The sequence below is a fragment of the Wyeomyia smithii genome, chromosome 2 (assembly GCF_029784165.1).
Source record: "Wyeomyia smithii strain HCP4-BCI-WySm-NY-G18 chromosome 2, ASM2978416v1, whole genome shotgun sequence".
Taxonomy (NCBI): Eukaryota; Metazoa; Arthropoda; class Insecta; order Diptera; family Culicidae; genus Wyeomyia; species Wyeomyia smithii.
Window position 1 is genome coordinate 31,912,229 of NC_073695.1, and position 14,263 is coordinate 31,926,491.

Sequence of the window (14,263 nt, forward strand, 5' to 3'; positions counted from 1 at the left end):
GATATTTGAGCTATATTAACCGTTATGTGTTCAACGAGGTACCCTGGTGTCTTCTTAGGTTTCATAGGGGTGTAATAACACCGGTATTCCTGCAAAAAAGCATTAAATCGACGACTGTTCTATAATAACTGTAAGTTTAAGCCTAACTTTGTAATTTTTACCGAAAAATTTGCTTAATTTTACATTCACCGAAATTTGTATAACTTTGTACCGAATAAGCCTTGAAACTGTCAATTTGTAAATCTGGCGGCCATTTTTCTCATACGTGCATCCGTGCAAGACGCAAGTTTATTCTACTGGGGCTGCTGATTTGTTTTAATTGTTGTTGTGTGTAAACATTTAAAAAGAGATCAATTTCGTCCCCTTTTCCGTCTAGATTTTCATTTCATAACTCTGTAACAGAACTTCCTGAGAGACGTAGTTCTACGTCAAAAAAAAACTGATTTGTCCCTTATATTTTCCTACATAGCCATTTCACATACAGTTCTCAAATAAATAACACATTAAGGTCCATGCTATTCAGCTCATTACTGTGTGAAATTAGGGAACAATATTTTTGCTTCTTATCCGTTGAACTAGTTTTAGCTGACGAAGTTATTCGAGCAGAATTGTCAAAATTATTTTCTAGTTCCTATTTTCATCGTTCTCAACAGTTTCTAACCAGATATACTTTTGTTGCACTTGTTTTGGTATTTGTTTCATTCTATAAATAATTCATTCCCATTTGCATTGTAATTATGAATATTGAATTTTCAATGAAAAAATACTTAAAGTTTTGCGTATGAATCTACAATCTTGCACATTGCTCTGTGATTACGCTCGGAGGAAAAAGCTTGCTAAACGACCGGAGCGCCCCAAGCGGCTGCTAGTGGAAATTGATCAGTTTACCTGAGATTTAAGCTAGATACGCGCATTTTTCCAAACAATAAAACGCTTATCTGAATATTTAACTGAAAAGTGTTGGGTAAATTTCAGTTTGATTGGGGAAACAAAAGTAGTCTTGTTCATCCATCCTTATCCTCTAATGGAGACGCTTGGTCACCAATGATGTAGCAAATTCGAAGCGTTCCCTTCCTTTTATTCGGATGAAACAATTATTGTTTCAAAGAATTCGATCCTATCAAATAAAAAGCTCAGAAGTGCCGTGTTTCATTATTTTTGGAACTCAAAACCGGACATGTGCTCAGTTGAAAGCAACTCATTCTCCAGAAACTGATAAACTGATAGGAATTCTAAAAAATTGAATCACTAAACGTCAAATTCGCCGGAGCTTTGCTTTCGAGAGTCGTGACTTTCTCACTGTCCGGCGGGCGTGCGTTTGTGTGTGAGTGTTTGCTCGCGTGAAACTTCGCGTGATGACATCATCACATGTCGCTCGCGTTCTCTTCTGCAGGTTCGCATCGCTGGAAGAGGCTTTGTCGTATGCAGTGCAAACAAGTTGATTCGGGGAATCACACGGCGATCGGCCGCAAACGAGTTTCCGCAACAGCCGTATAGTGCTATTTACTGTGTACGTGTAGAAAGAGGCAAGGGCTGGATCACCGCTGCTCAGCTAGTTTGTCCGGTAATAAAAAACCGCTTGATTCGCGTCTGTATTCTCACCGATCGCTAGACTAGGTCCCGGGTTGTTGCGATCGGAGGATGACGACGCGCTTTGGGATTCTGTATCTCGACGCTCCATTCGATGCATCGCGCTGCTCCAGTGACGCGAGGATCTGCTGCGAAAGTTTAGTATTGATCCTGAGCTTGAACGGCGTAGATCGTGCAAACTTTGACGTAGTTTCATAGCGTAAAATAAACCTACATATGTTTTGTTGTGTGATGTGCAGTGTAGTTTTATTTGGAAAAAAAGTCTACCGCGAGCTGCGATGCAGATAAGCCAGTGACGAAGAACATAAAACGAGAACATTCAATACTATTAGCGACAAGTGTTTACCCATTCTTGGTTGAGTGCTATTTAGAGAGGTTTTAGTTTTTTTCTTTAGTTTTCGGTAGTCACATTATACGATAAGTGAAAGTGCACAAGAGGGAAGCTCCGAATCCGATCACTTTAGACGTGTGCTTTTGAAGGCCACATTCGAGCGTGAATTCGATTGATACCAATAATACTATCTTCACTTATTGGTATTTGTAATCATTCCACCGCTGCTTAGTGTGTTTTGATAGCGACGATAAGCGATTGAGAAAAAAAACAGTGATAATATAGAAATCATCGTCAACAATCAGTGAATTTGCCATGTCAACGCTGCTGAACTTGGACAGTTATCGTCATGAATTATTCGGTGAGTGATATGGTGTCGATTCGGAAGTTGGGTATTATTATTTTGTGTGACTAGATGTATCAGGCTGGTTATGAAACACGCATTTTGTGTGTTTTTTTTTTCGTGTGCTACTTTTGGCTTTCCGATATGTTTTGAGGAGAGAAACTGTTATGATTCTTTGGAAGCAAAATAAAAAAAATGCTGCCATGTTTGTTTACAAGTTACCTTTAGTATAACACAGCATAGTTTAAATCTTTTGTCTTCGCTAATGACGGATTTAACGCGCTTACTAGGTCTTGACTCTTTAGTGAATTTGTAGCAGATATTCATGGTAATAGTCGAAACTTGTACTAATTAAAACATTCCTAACACATTCCAAGTATGTTAGGAATGTTTTGATTTTTTACAAGTTAGCATTATTTGCTAATTCAAATTGGTTGATGTTTTAAATTGATTTTTTTGACAATATAGATGGGTGATTCATCTCAAGTTTGACAGTTCACTAGCATTTTTATGCTGATATATTAGGTAATCAAGCGGGGTGAATTTGGTCGAACATTAGCGCGGTGTATCAATGAATGAAACGCTTTCACAAACAGAACTTTCGTAATATATGCGCATGCGGAAAATTGTAATCCACCCTGGGAAAGATTCCGTTCGAAGGTATGGTTTATCGGAATGTATAATCATAATCAAGTACCGATCGCCATATGATATGCTCAGTCGCCGCGTGGTTCGCAATAGCTGCGAGAGGGGGTTTCCTGGAAGCGTGACCACATTTCCAAATGTCTGTGATTTCTGGACTCCGTGACATCACTGACCCCGCCACCTCAGCTAAAGATGCATATACGGCGTACAGTATAGAACGTGTTTCATATATGTTTCACAATAAACAGGTATAAACACAAGCTAAATATGCACATTAGCACGCGACTAGCATGCTAAGCGACTTGCGCAGTTATATCCGACAATCAGCTAAGCCGACGCACTAAAAAAAGGTAAACTTGTATGACATTGGGAAAGCCCGTTGCTCTCGGCGGTGAACTGGCAATGATGATGATGAAGATGGTGATAATGGCGATGACGATGGTGGTGATGGTAACGATCGCTGTAGTGGAAGTGGTTCATCACACAGTTGGCCTTTGCAGAAGTAGAGAGTAAACAATACGCTGAAACCGGCATATACCGATAGGCAACAAATCGGTTATTTAAAACCAAAAACGTTCGACTTATTTGACCCATGCAGAATGAATCATGAAAAAAAGGTCACGCCTAATCAATCCGCTGATGCCACCACGTTACTCGCTGGGAGCTTACTCAGTACCAAACTTTAACATTAAGATCTAGTAGATCCGTAGCGCCACAACAAGAGTAAGCGGCAGCGGTGTCATGTCGGCTGGAGGCGGTAGCAGTGCAAGCGGCAATCTTGGGGCTGGGAATTCCCCACATTGTATATATACACGTATATTCATACACGTATGATCTTGCTTTTTTTCTCGGTAACGATCAGCCGGTTGCCGGTTTGTTTGCTTCTGTTTCGCTTCCACAAAGGCGACGGCGCGCAAGAGTCGCTTGTTGAAGAAACGAGTTTGGCTTCGGATGTGTGTATTTCCTTCTTTTTGTGGTCGACCCAGCAGCAGTGAATGTCGAACGATGACGTTTTGGGTCGCGAAGTGTGAAGCGCGAAGATGATGAGAACGCGACAGGTATCTACGCCAATTTCGCGTGTTTACCGTGTTTTTCGGATTTTCGCAGCTATGGTAAGTGGTCCCGCTCTGCCAATTTCGGCAATTCCATCGCTAGGGGTGAGCTGAAGAGAATGGGAATAGGAATGATAGCGAGAGAGAGAGAGAGAGAGAGAGAGAGAAGACTGGCAGCACGTGTGTGCGCTATTGACTTACGAGGCGCGCTGTTAGATATCAATCGCCGTTCATGAGGCCGGCGCGGCAGAAGATTAGTCATGCAGACGGGCGTCGGTGGCTTGGCTCTCCGCAACAATGTATTGGCAGAGCATCGGAGAAAATGTTATTACATCAGAGTGATAAATGGTACAGTCACTGGACGGTGTGGCTCATTCGCCGGTTGACCCGCTGAAGCAGCGCAATTACGTCGTTGTTGTGACGTGATTGTTTTTAGTGTCGTTTAGTTTGGGCTTCCACTTATATTTTTTCAATAGTGCGACAGTGCAAACCTACGTCAATTCAGTCAGTCGTTGGCCGGTGCTGATCGGTGGTGCTACAAGTGAACAGAAGTTCCACAGATACGAAACAGACAGTTTGCATAAGCCGGTGCTCGCAGATATTCTAACCGATAGTAAACATTGTTTCTGTTTGAGTGTGTTTTGCGCGTTTTGCTGGCGGTTGCCGGATTCTAGTCGTAACTATTGAATGAAACCAATTGCAGTAATGAGGTAATTCGGAGACCGAATGTTTGAAAGTGACAATAAGTGATGTGTCGTTGAATAGAAATACATTGTGTTCGATAACGTGTGAAAACGACGCAAATGGCGATATTTAGTGTAACACTAGCGGAAAACTATAAAACTTTCACGATTAATTCGTAATGAATTTTGATATTGTTTCGAGATCGGGTTGGAAAATTCTATTCGCATGCATGCTTCGCAGTTTGACTCAATAAATTAACATTAACTTGACTTCAGCACGTTTCCCTTTAAAGTAAATAATTTCAAATAACCATAAAAATGAAATGGAATAAATCATACCTGAACTTCGGCATGACTTTGTACCGAAGTGCTGTCTGGAATCTGGGAATAAAAGTTATCAGTTACAAGGTGAATGAACCAATAACAAACCCTTAAACTACTGTTAATAAATAACAGAATATATTATAACAATGTTAAACCAATTTCGCTGCTATATTTTGCTAATTCATATAGTGCTTCATCTAACTAAAGAAACTGAAGGAAAAGCATGACAGATAAGACTGAATTGACTGGATCTCAGTATCATATAAATTTCCCGCGTACGATACTGAAATTTAGCAAAACATATTATAGTAAAGCAAATAAATAAGCTTTATAGATTTTTAATTTCGAGGGAAAACATATTTTACAGTATCCAGCTTTCCACGAGCGGAAATGGCGGACAGTGCACGCAGCCCTTTTTGACGTTTTCTATAGGTCAGGGAATTTTCAATCACAGTAACGGAGTTGAAAATATCACAACATCGTAACGTAGCGTAACAATTTCAACATACAATGGGCGTTTTGTTATTTCAATTTCGTCGTGCGCATGCGCGGATCATAATAAACATTACTGTTTATTAAAGTTGCTATGCTACGTTGCAAAAATTTTATGTTTTTCACTCCGTTACTGCGATTGAAAATTACCCGACCTACAGAAAACGTCAAAATGGACTGCGTGCACTGTCCGCCATTACCGCTTGTGGGAAGCTGGATACTCGTTATTTAACTACGACTCTACACTGTATCCAGCTTTCCACGAGCGGTAATGGCGGATAGTGCACGCAGCCCTTTTTGACGTTTTCTGTAGGTCAGGGAATTTTCAATCGCATAGCAACTTTAATGAAGAGTTTTGTTTATTATGATCCGCGCATGCGCACGACAAAATTAAAATAACAAAACGCCCATTGCTTGTTGAAGTTGCTAGGCTACGTTACGATGTTGTGATATTTTCTACTCCGTTACTGCGATTGAAAATTCCCTGACCTACAGAAAATGTCAAAAAGGGCTGCGTGCACTGTCCGCCATTACCGCCCGAGGAAAGCTGGATACAAACTTATTTTTAAAGTGCACATTGAAAATATACAAGTAAAGTGTATGAAACACATGACATATTTATATTCACTCAGCAAAAGGAATTCTACTTTTGGTTTGAATATTTTTTTTTATTCACAGACAAATTTTTAAACCGGCAATTCTTTGAGTATTGCAGGTGTAGCTGTTGTTTAACAAGGAGATAAACGCTTTAATTGATTCCGAATAAAGCTCTGAAATTATTTTGAAGTGCTTTCCTTGTTTTGGTACACTTGGAAACCGTAATATATTATTACATTCATAGCATAAATATTATTGATAGTCCATTGAAGATTCGACAAAATAAAAACAAACTAGAAAGTTACCTTTCACTTTGGAAAATCCGAAGTTAGACTTGCACTAGTATAAAAATCCGAAATGTAGACTGTTTTGAATATTGTTTACAGTCATAATTTTTTTCTGTTTATATTTATTTGACAATTTGGTAAAAATGCGTAAAACATAAGTAAATTCTATTGAATAGTGAAAAAAGCTGTCTAAGGAAGTGCGCCTGTGGACAATTTTCCGGTCTGTGACTTTCGTCAATTTTTCTGTCGAAATCGAACCGGTTTTTATCGGACTCCGGAAACTGAACCGGATCCGTTCCTGCGTTTCAGAGAAGACTGCAGAGTTTTGCTAATTTTCAGAATTAGACTATCACAAGCAGGAATTTTTGGAATATCGATAGTGTGAATCATTTCCCGAGAACTAGTCTTCTGCACTAACAATTGGACGCGAATCTCTGCTGAACCTAGATGCCTAAGCGAGGTTGATTTGATTGGCACTTTGTGTAAAGATAGTGGCGCCAAGGGAGATAAAAAGAGAGTTTGATCAAATTGTGGCGACAAGAAATTGCTTGGAACGTTGTACCGTTCTGAACAGAACAGCAAGTTATTCGAGAATTTATTCTTCATGTGGTTTAAAAGATCTTTATTTTTTGCGCATTGATAATGCTTAGTTAATACGATATCTGTAAACTTTTAATTCAATTTTGTACTTTCTCTTTTTTGTTGCAAAATTAAGTTTTTGAACGTTTTTGTTACGCTTTTGTATTATAGTATGTACATTTGCGTATGTTGTATTTTTCTTTTTTTAACTTCTTCTGTTGGATCTTTCATTTTGATGCATTTTGTCTGTCATGTGCTGTTTTGTGTTTCAATTAGTTCCTTTTCTTTTTATCTTTATCTGATTTTTTTTTAAATTTTCGTTCGCTTAGTTGTAACATCGTTACTTCTCCATACAATTGATTTTTTTTCTATTTTGTTTTTTCAGTGTTTGTGACATATTTTGGTTTATGTTGTTATATTCTAATAAAAATCCTAAGATTTTGTGAAAATAAAATATCTTTTTTAAAATTTTTATCAATGTTTTTATAAATAGTAAATATAAATATCTGCTGCTCCGTTCAGTTCTACCAGTGTTGCCAATTTTTTAATAAACATTTGATTTCTTTCTAATGCATATTCGCAGTGAATTTTGAATACAAGAAATTTGTGAAAGATTTCCAATTTTTTTTTATTAAAAACAATTTTTTTTAGGTATTCACCATATTAGTGATGAGCAAAGAAAACTTATTTACTTCACACTATATTCCAGTAAATAACAGTGAAAATGAGTAAACAAAATTGAGTACATTATCAACCAGCTGAAATGATTTCGCTGCTTACCCTGGCTTCAGCTGTTAGAATCTCAGCTAGATATTTTTTACAGATTTTAATAAATTTCAAGTTTTTGTTTTTCTTCCCTTTCCTAAACGTAACGTCACATAACTCATGGATGGCCCTTTGGTAGATTGTTGTGATGAAATTTTTGTTTTGCCTCATTTTTCTAATGTTGCACTTTTTAGTTTGAACATATTTTGTTTATTTCCATCCAAGTTTTATGATTTCTCAGAAATTTATCGTTTGAACTGTCATTACTAATTTATTTTGAATGACCATTTAATAATGCTTATCTAGTTTCTCTGAACAATTGAGTTTTTTGCCGTTTTTGTAAGTTTATATTCATTAAACATTTTGTTAATTTTTTTACTTATCTAATGTACTTTTAAATAAGTGAGATTATCTTATTTTTACTTTCTTGCTTTTTATGCAATGTTTTGTTGATTTTTTTAAATTTTTTTCCGTAGACTTTGTAGTTTTGGATTTTTATCCTTTTTTCCGTTCTTCAGCTTTTAACTTAAATTTTAACCTTTTTTACTTTTGTTTTTTTTTGGATTTTTTTTTAGTTACAACACTACCACATGAAGAAAAAAACACTACCACAGCCACTTTTCTCTAGAACTCTAAAACTTCTTTCAAATAATATTGGATCAAAATTGCGTGTATTTCAGTTATTTATTGTTGAGTTTAAGATCTTTTCTTACACAAACGCAGCATTTTCTTCATTCTTCTAAGTAAAAATACCGATAAAATTATTCGTCGTGGTTTCGAAGAAATTTTCAAACTTTTCCTGAAATACGGTTCATTATGCGGCGCACACTTTCTTCGTCCATCATTTTGGCTATCTTATTCCATCAGATCATGATCTGACTTATGTCTTTGACAACTGTTTCTTTTGGTTTGAGACTTCTCTTCATGACTGCCCAGTATTTCTCAATAGGGCGGAGCTGGGGGCAATTTGGTTGGTTAAGGTCTTTCGGAACAAACAGGACCCCTGTCTCTGCATATCTTTCTCGAATGACTTTGCTGTAATGACAACTTTCCAAATCTGGCCGAATCATCACCGGGATGGTCGTGGGATCGAATGACCGCCATTATTCGTTTTTAGAGACACTCTTTTCGGTACAGCCTCGACGTCATTGTCTTATTTGTATCGAAAACTGGTCGTATAACTTCTATGGGCATTACCGAATTTTCTGATCAAATCACGGATCGTCAGATTGGGTCTTCAAAATCTTATCACGCAGTTTCCGGTCGACAGTTCCACTCTGATGATAAGCTTAAGGAATTATCGTCAATGTTTCTTTATACCGTTTGATAATGCGCCATACGGTATTGTTAGGCAATTTCAGCTGTTTAGCTAGGCTAGAAGCAGACCACAATACATTTTCCAAAGCACTGTGCACGTTTTTCCGCTTCTTTCCCGACACGTGGGGGCAATTTGGTTGGTTAAGGTCTTTCGGAACAAACAGGACCCCTGTCTCTGCATATCTTGAATGACTTTGCTGTAATGACAACTTTCCAAATCTGGCCGAATCATCACCGGGATGGTCGTGGGATCGAATGACCGCCATTATTCGTTTTTAGAGACACTCTTTTCGGTACAGCCTCGACGTCATTGTCTTATTTGTATCGAAAACTTTCGTTTTTCTGCCACATCTGCAAATGCCCTGCCAAATTATAAATTTTCATGCAAAAACAACGAGCCGTTGCCAAGTCAGCCTGGAATTTGATCGAAGTCAGCTTTGACATAGGTTCCATCAGAATACACCCGTCGAACTTGGTAAGCACCTGGTCGTATAACTTCCAAGCACGGATTTTGGCCCCATCATTCTGTTTTATGGTCCGGTTTGGTTGTTTGCTAACTCGATACGACTTGATTCCTTCCCGGAGTCGAATTCTTCTCACGGTACTATGGGCAGTACCGAATTTTCTGATCAAATCACGGATCGTCAGATTGGGTCTTCAAAATCTTATCACGCAGTTTCCGGTCGACAGTTCCACTCTGATGATTAGCTTAAGGAATTATCGTCAATGTTTCTTTATACCGTTTGATAATGCGCCATACAGTATTGTTAGGCAATTTCAGCTGTTTAGCTAGGCTAGAAGCAGACCACAATACATTTTCCAAAGTACTGTGCACGTTTTTCCGCTTCTTTCCCGACACGTGGGTCCCAAGAACTTTCAAATCCGTCCACCAGAAGCGCCACAATATGAGCAAACGACAATTAGCATTTTACGGCCACATTTCTTTCATGTTTGAAATACAGATACCCACTGGCGTAGCGTGGGGGGGCGGGGGGGGGGGGGGGGCGGTCCGCCCCGGGTGTCACCCACTAGGGGGTGACACCCGTGAGGAAAATTTTCATACGTATCGCCCTCAAAAAAAAAAGGTTAGAGTAGATTTACTTATCTTTCAAATCGGGTAAATAAAATCCGCGCTATTGCAAAAAAATCCCGTTTAAAAATACGTATCAAAAAAAAAAAACCGCGTAAGAAAGAGTGTGTATAATCCCAACCATTTTTTTAAAAATGGGTGATTAAGTGCAATTGAAAACGAACGAAAATGATTTCACTGCAACCTGGTGGGGGTGACACCCAGTGGGAGAAGGGGTGACACCCAAATTTCCCGCCCCGGGTGTCACCCGGTCACGCTACGCCACTGCAGATACCTTAAACTTCAATCCACAGTTTTGTAAAATATTGTAGCCCATTTTAATCTCAAAGGAAAAAAGTAGATTTTGGGTGAAGAAATACAATGAAAACTTCCTCAATCTACATTTCACTGAAAAATGCTCAGGACAAACTGTAGTTATTCAAAAATAGGGTTAAAAAGATCAAGAGCGATAAAGTTTGCGACATCAGTTTCAAATGTGAAGAGAATTCGAAGATATATATTTGGAATCCTTGAATGACAACAAAAGAATTAGTATTTTTTCGACTTGATATATAACGGTAACTTTCAAGGGGGGGATGGCTAATAATGTAAACTTCAAAACTTGTTCTTTTCTATTATTTTTTTCATTTTTCACACCGTTTTCAAAGCTTAAAAGTATTAATAAAACTACAGCTTATTTGGTTTTGTGTTTGATGTTGGAAGCCTTCGAGGTTTCGAAACGGATGCCTTCTTTGTTTTTGGAAAAAAAACGGTGCAACCTCTTCACCTTCAGAGCTAGCGTGTTTGCAGATTTGGCTTATCCTCCAATAAACGGTTCGGTGCGTACCTGTCCTCGAAAAGGGGCACACATTGGTGGAAACGAACGCAAAGGAAACTATGGATTAATCGTTTTTATATAAAACCAAGCGCTTAATTTATGTATGCTGTGTTGCTCGAGGTATTTTTGTCCTTCTCTGATCATGCGTACCAATTTAAATCTTTGCTTTAATTTTAATAAACCAATAATTTGCATTGGATTCAACAATCGTACTGGGGAAAAGCTCACATGTATTTTTCGTACATTATTTGCTGAGATTCATTTTTTTAATTTAGATATTCTTACCGGTTAAAATACCGGTTTCCGATAATTCAATCACAGCTCTATATTTGCAACGGAATTGTGCACATTTTTGGTCTTACCCAAATGTGTCTTGAAAAAGGCAGAACACGATTTGAGGATGCTCCGTTCAGTGGTTGCAATGTAATCCCTCCTGCTGCATTCGGCTGCACGTTGTTTTCTTCGGCAGGTTTCTCCTTAAGATTGCTGGAGAAAACCACTGCCGAAGCCGTTCGCTACCCTACTATTAGTTGTAATTTAAAATTGGCACGAACGAAATGCGTACTAATCCCGCAGACAATCGTGATTAGCGCTGGTTTCGGTTTCGGGTTTCGGGTTCGGGTCGGATACCGGTTTGAAAAACATCAAACCCGTCTCTAGTAAACATGGACCATATGAACAAGGACGTTAGTAAGGACTGATGATCTATCAGGACTCATTTTTGGGTAAAAACTGTCCCAAAACCCCGATGCCGTTGTTGGATTGATGCGGGTAAATGAAAGATGTCTGGGGAAATGGTTGACCATAATTGGAAGCAGAAAAAAGGTTTGTATTCTTTGTACCATTTTTGGGGCCTATTTTACGGAGATCGACTAATAGCACAATTGATTTTTTTCGATAGGTAATTTTACCTCAACAATTAAATTCAGCAATGTTGAAAAATAAATATTGACCATTGTTCTTCCCGATTAAGTATTCCTCCATATTGATTTGGAAAAAAATACAATATTTTAGCTATAAACTCCAGTAAAAGCATTGAGCTTGATTTGACTGCAAAATAAAACATAATCGAGAATACAAAACATTTCTTTGCAAATTTTTGTGAATCAAGCATATTTTTTCAAACGTGATATGATATGATATTCAATTGATATACCTATAAATTCAGTTTCGAAGGTTTATATTTAGAGTATGGAACTTATTGTGAGCTTATGCACCTCCACTGTATTGAGCTTGAGCTTGACGATCGCACATTTCGTAGTTGCTCCTTCGTGATGGATCTAAGGTTGTGAAGTTGCACAGAGAACTACGTATATGGCGATTTGGGATTAGTTTATCATCAGAACAATTCAGTAGCTTTTGTTTTATATGGATCGTTAATGGCGCTTGCTACATTCTTACGGTCAATACAGTAAGGAATAAAGTTGTAAGGAGGTATAACAGACGTTGTTGTCGGAGACCGAGATTACCTCTGCATCTCCACTACTACTACTGTGTTGGAAAGGAAGGGTTGTGTCACCGTAATAAGTGACGGAATCGAACAATGTTGCGCGCGAAGTTTACCCATTACGAAGGCGGAGGAGGAGTCATACTTGTCAAACACCACGAATCTATGCGAACGGTGCTCGCGCAAACCATTCATTCACTCTAAGCTTTCAGGTATTTGAAGCTTTGTCTATTACCAATCCCGAGTAACGAATGCATTAAATAAAGTAGACATTTTTCAAAGTGAGCTGAATTAAAAACCACAATACATAAATTCGAACAGTTTTTTTTATTTGCATGGAGAATAAATATTGTTTCTTACAAAAATAAATTTACACCTTTTCTGGCTACTTTGCGGCAGTTAGCTGGAACATTAGCTATAGAACTCGAAAAAAGACTTGTTGGGATATTTTTTAGTACACTCTTCGTCCTCTTGATCGGTTCATCAGTATTTTTTGCCACAAAATTGTCTGCATAGATTTTTCTTTTCAGGTTAGCCCAGAAATTTTCGAATGGACGTAGTTGCGGAATGTTGGGAGGGTTGAAATCCTTGGGTACCACAGGTATCGTTAAAACGGTTCATTTCCTCTAATGACTTCTTTGCGTAATGTGATGATGCAAGGTCAGGCCAAAACACAATATCATCATTTCCGTGGAACTTCTTTATAAACCTGGAGACTTCAGCAAAGCATTGAGTGCTGTAAACCTCCACATTAACTGCCAGGCCACAAGAGAACTTTCTTGGGAAACTTTGCATGCGAAATATATTTCACTTTGTCGTCTACAGGTTTATGCGGAGACGTGAAATATTCAGTTCTTTGCCAATCGTTGCCATCCAGAGTCAAATAAGTTTCATCATCCATCAACACCTTAACGTGTCGTTTGGCTGGAAAAAAATCTGCAGCCATCTTTTTTATGCGCCGTTTTTGGGTTACAGCTTGTTGTTCTGACACTTCAGGTTTAGATTTACGCTTCCTCGTGACAATGTCCATGTTCCGCAAATATTTTTTTACCGTTTGACCGGTTGTTCCAAAATTTCTAGCTAACGACCGGTATGACTTCGCCACTTTGCCTTCGGTTATCCTTCTCAGCTTCTGTTGTACTTTGGTGTCTGTCAGCACCGTATGACGGCCCACTCCTGGCTTTCTCTCGATGGATTTTCCTTTGTCCAGCGACGCAAGAATCTTATAAATACCCGATCTTAAATATCCCTCCGAAAAAAAATGATTAACTATGAACGACTTCTTTGAATTAGGGTGGAATGATTTGAATGAACAAACCATCGCATGGAGATTCCGCACACTCTTCGCCATAGCTAAAGAAATACAGAGCAAATCACGTTCAAACACGTTTTCTAAACAGTGAACATATATCAGATAGGGATGGCATGTTTAAATTCGCCACTAGTTAACGCCACTGGCTCTCAAAAATCAATAAAAAATGTCTATTTTATTTAATGCATACGTTACTCTTTATAGAGTAATCGTACTACGGAAGACGTGGTTGAGACGAAATACTCCAAAGTTGCAGGGTTAATACAAACATAAGTATCTATTTTATTTTGTTTGTTTTTTTTTTTGACGTAGTATCTATACCTGATGGTAGTATCGGACGAAAACTGAGCTCAAAACGGTGATTCTACGAAAACGGTTTTGGTATGGTTTTAGTATATTTCACAAAGCAAAATAATATCGAGTATGTCTGAGCATTAATGGTAATGTGATAATATTTAAGAGTTGCAGTCAAATTATGTCTTATTATGTCTATCAGCAACATGTCAATTTTGCCCCAATTTCCCTACAATACTAAAATAGGTTTATCTCGACGTGAGATTAGCTTATTTGAAATCTGTTTATTGTAATATCA

General features: G+C 38.2%; 1 protein-coding gene across 2 annotated transcripts in view; it reads left to right on the forward strand.

Annotated features, from left to right (window-relative positions):
- The first annotated feature begins 1,643 nt into the window (after nt 1-1,643).
- Nucleotides 1,644-14,263, forward strand: part of LOC129723312 (nuclear factor NF-kappa-B p110 subunit) — a 49,976-nt gene continuing 37,356 nt past the window's right edge. The window contains exon 1 of one of the 2 annotated variants that reach the window (XM_055677460.1): nt 1,644-2,282. In XM_055677460.1, the coding sequence (XP_055533435.1) occupies nt 2,237-2,282 (46 nt within the window). In that variant the 5' untranslated portion in view covers nt 1,644-2,236. Of the gene's footprint in view, nt 2,283-4,502; nt 4,672-14,263 lie in introns of those variants that run through there. The other variant, XM_055677461.1, reaches the window with a different exon arrangement.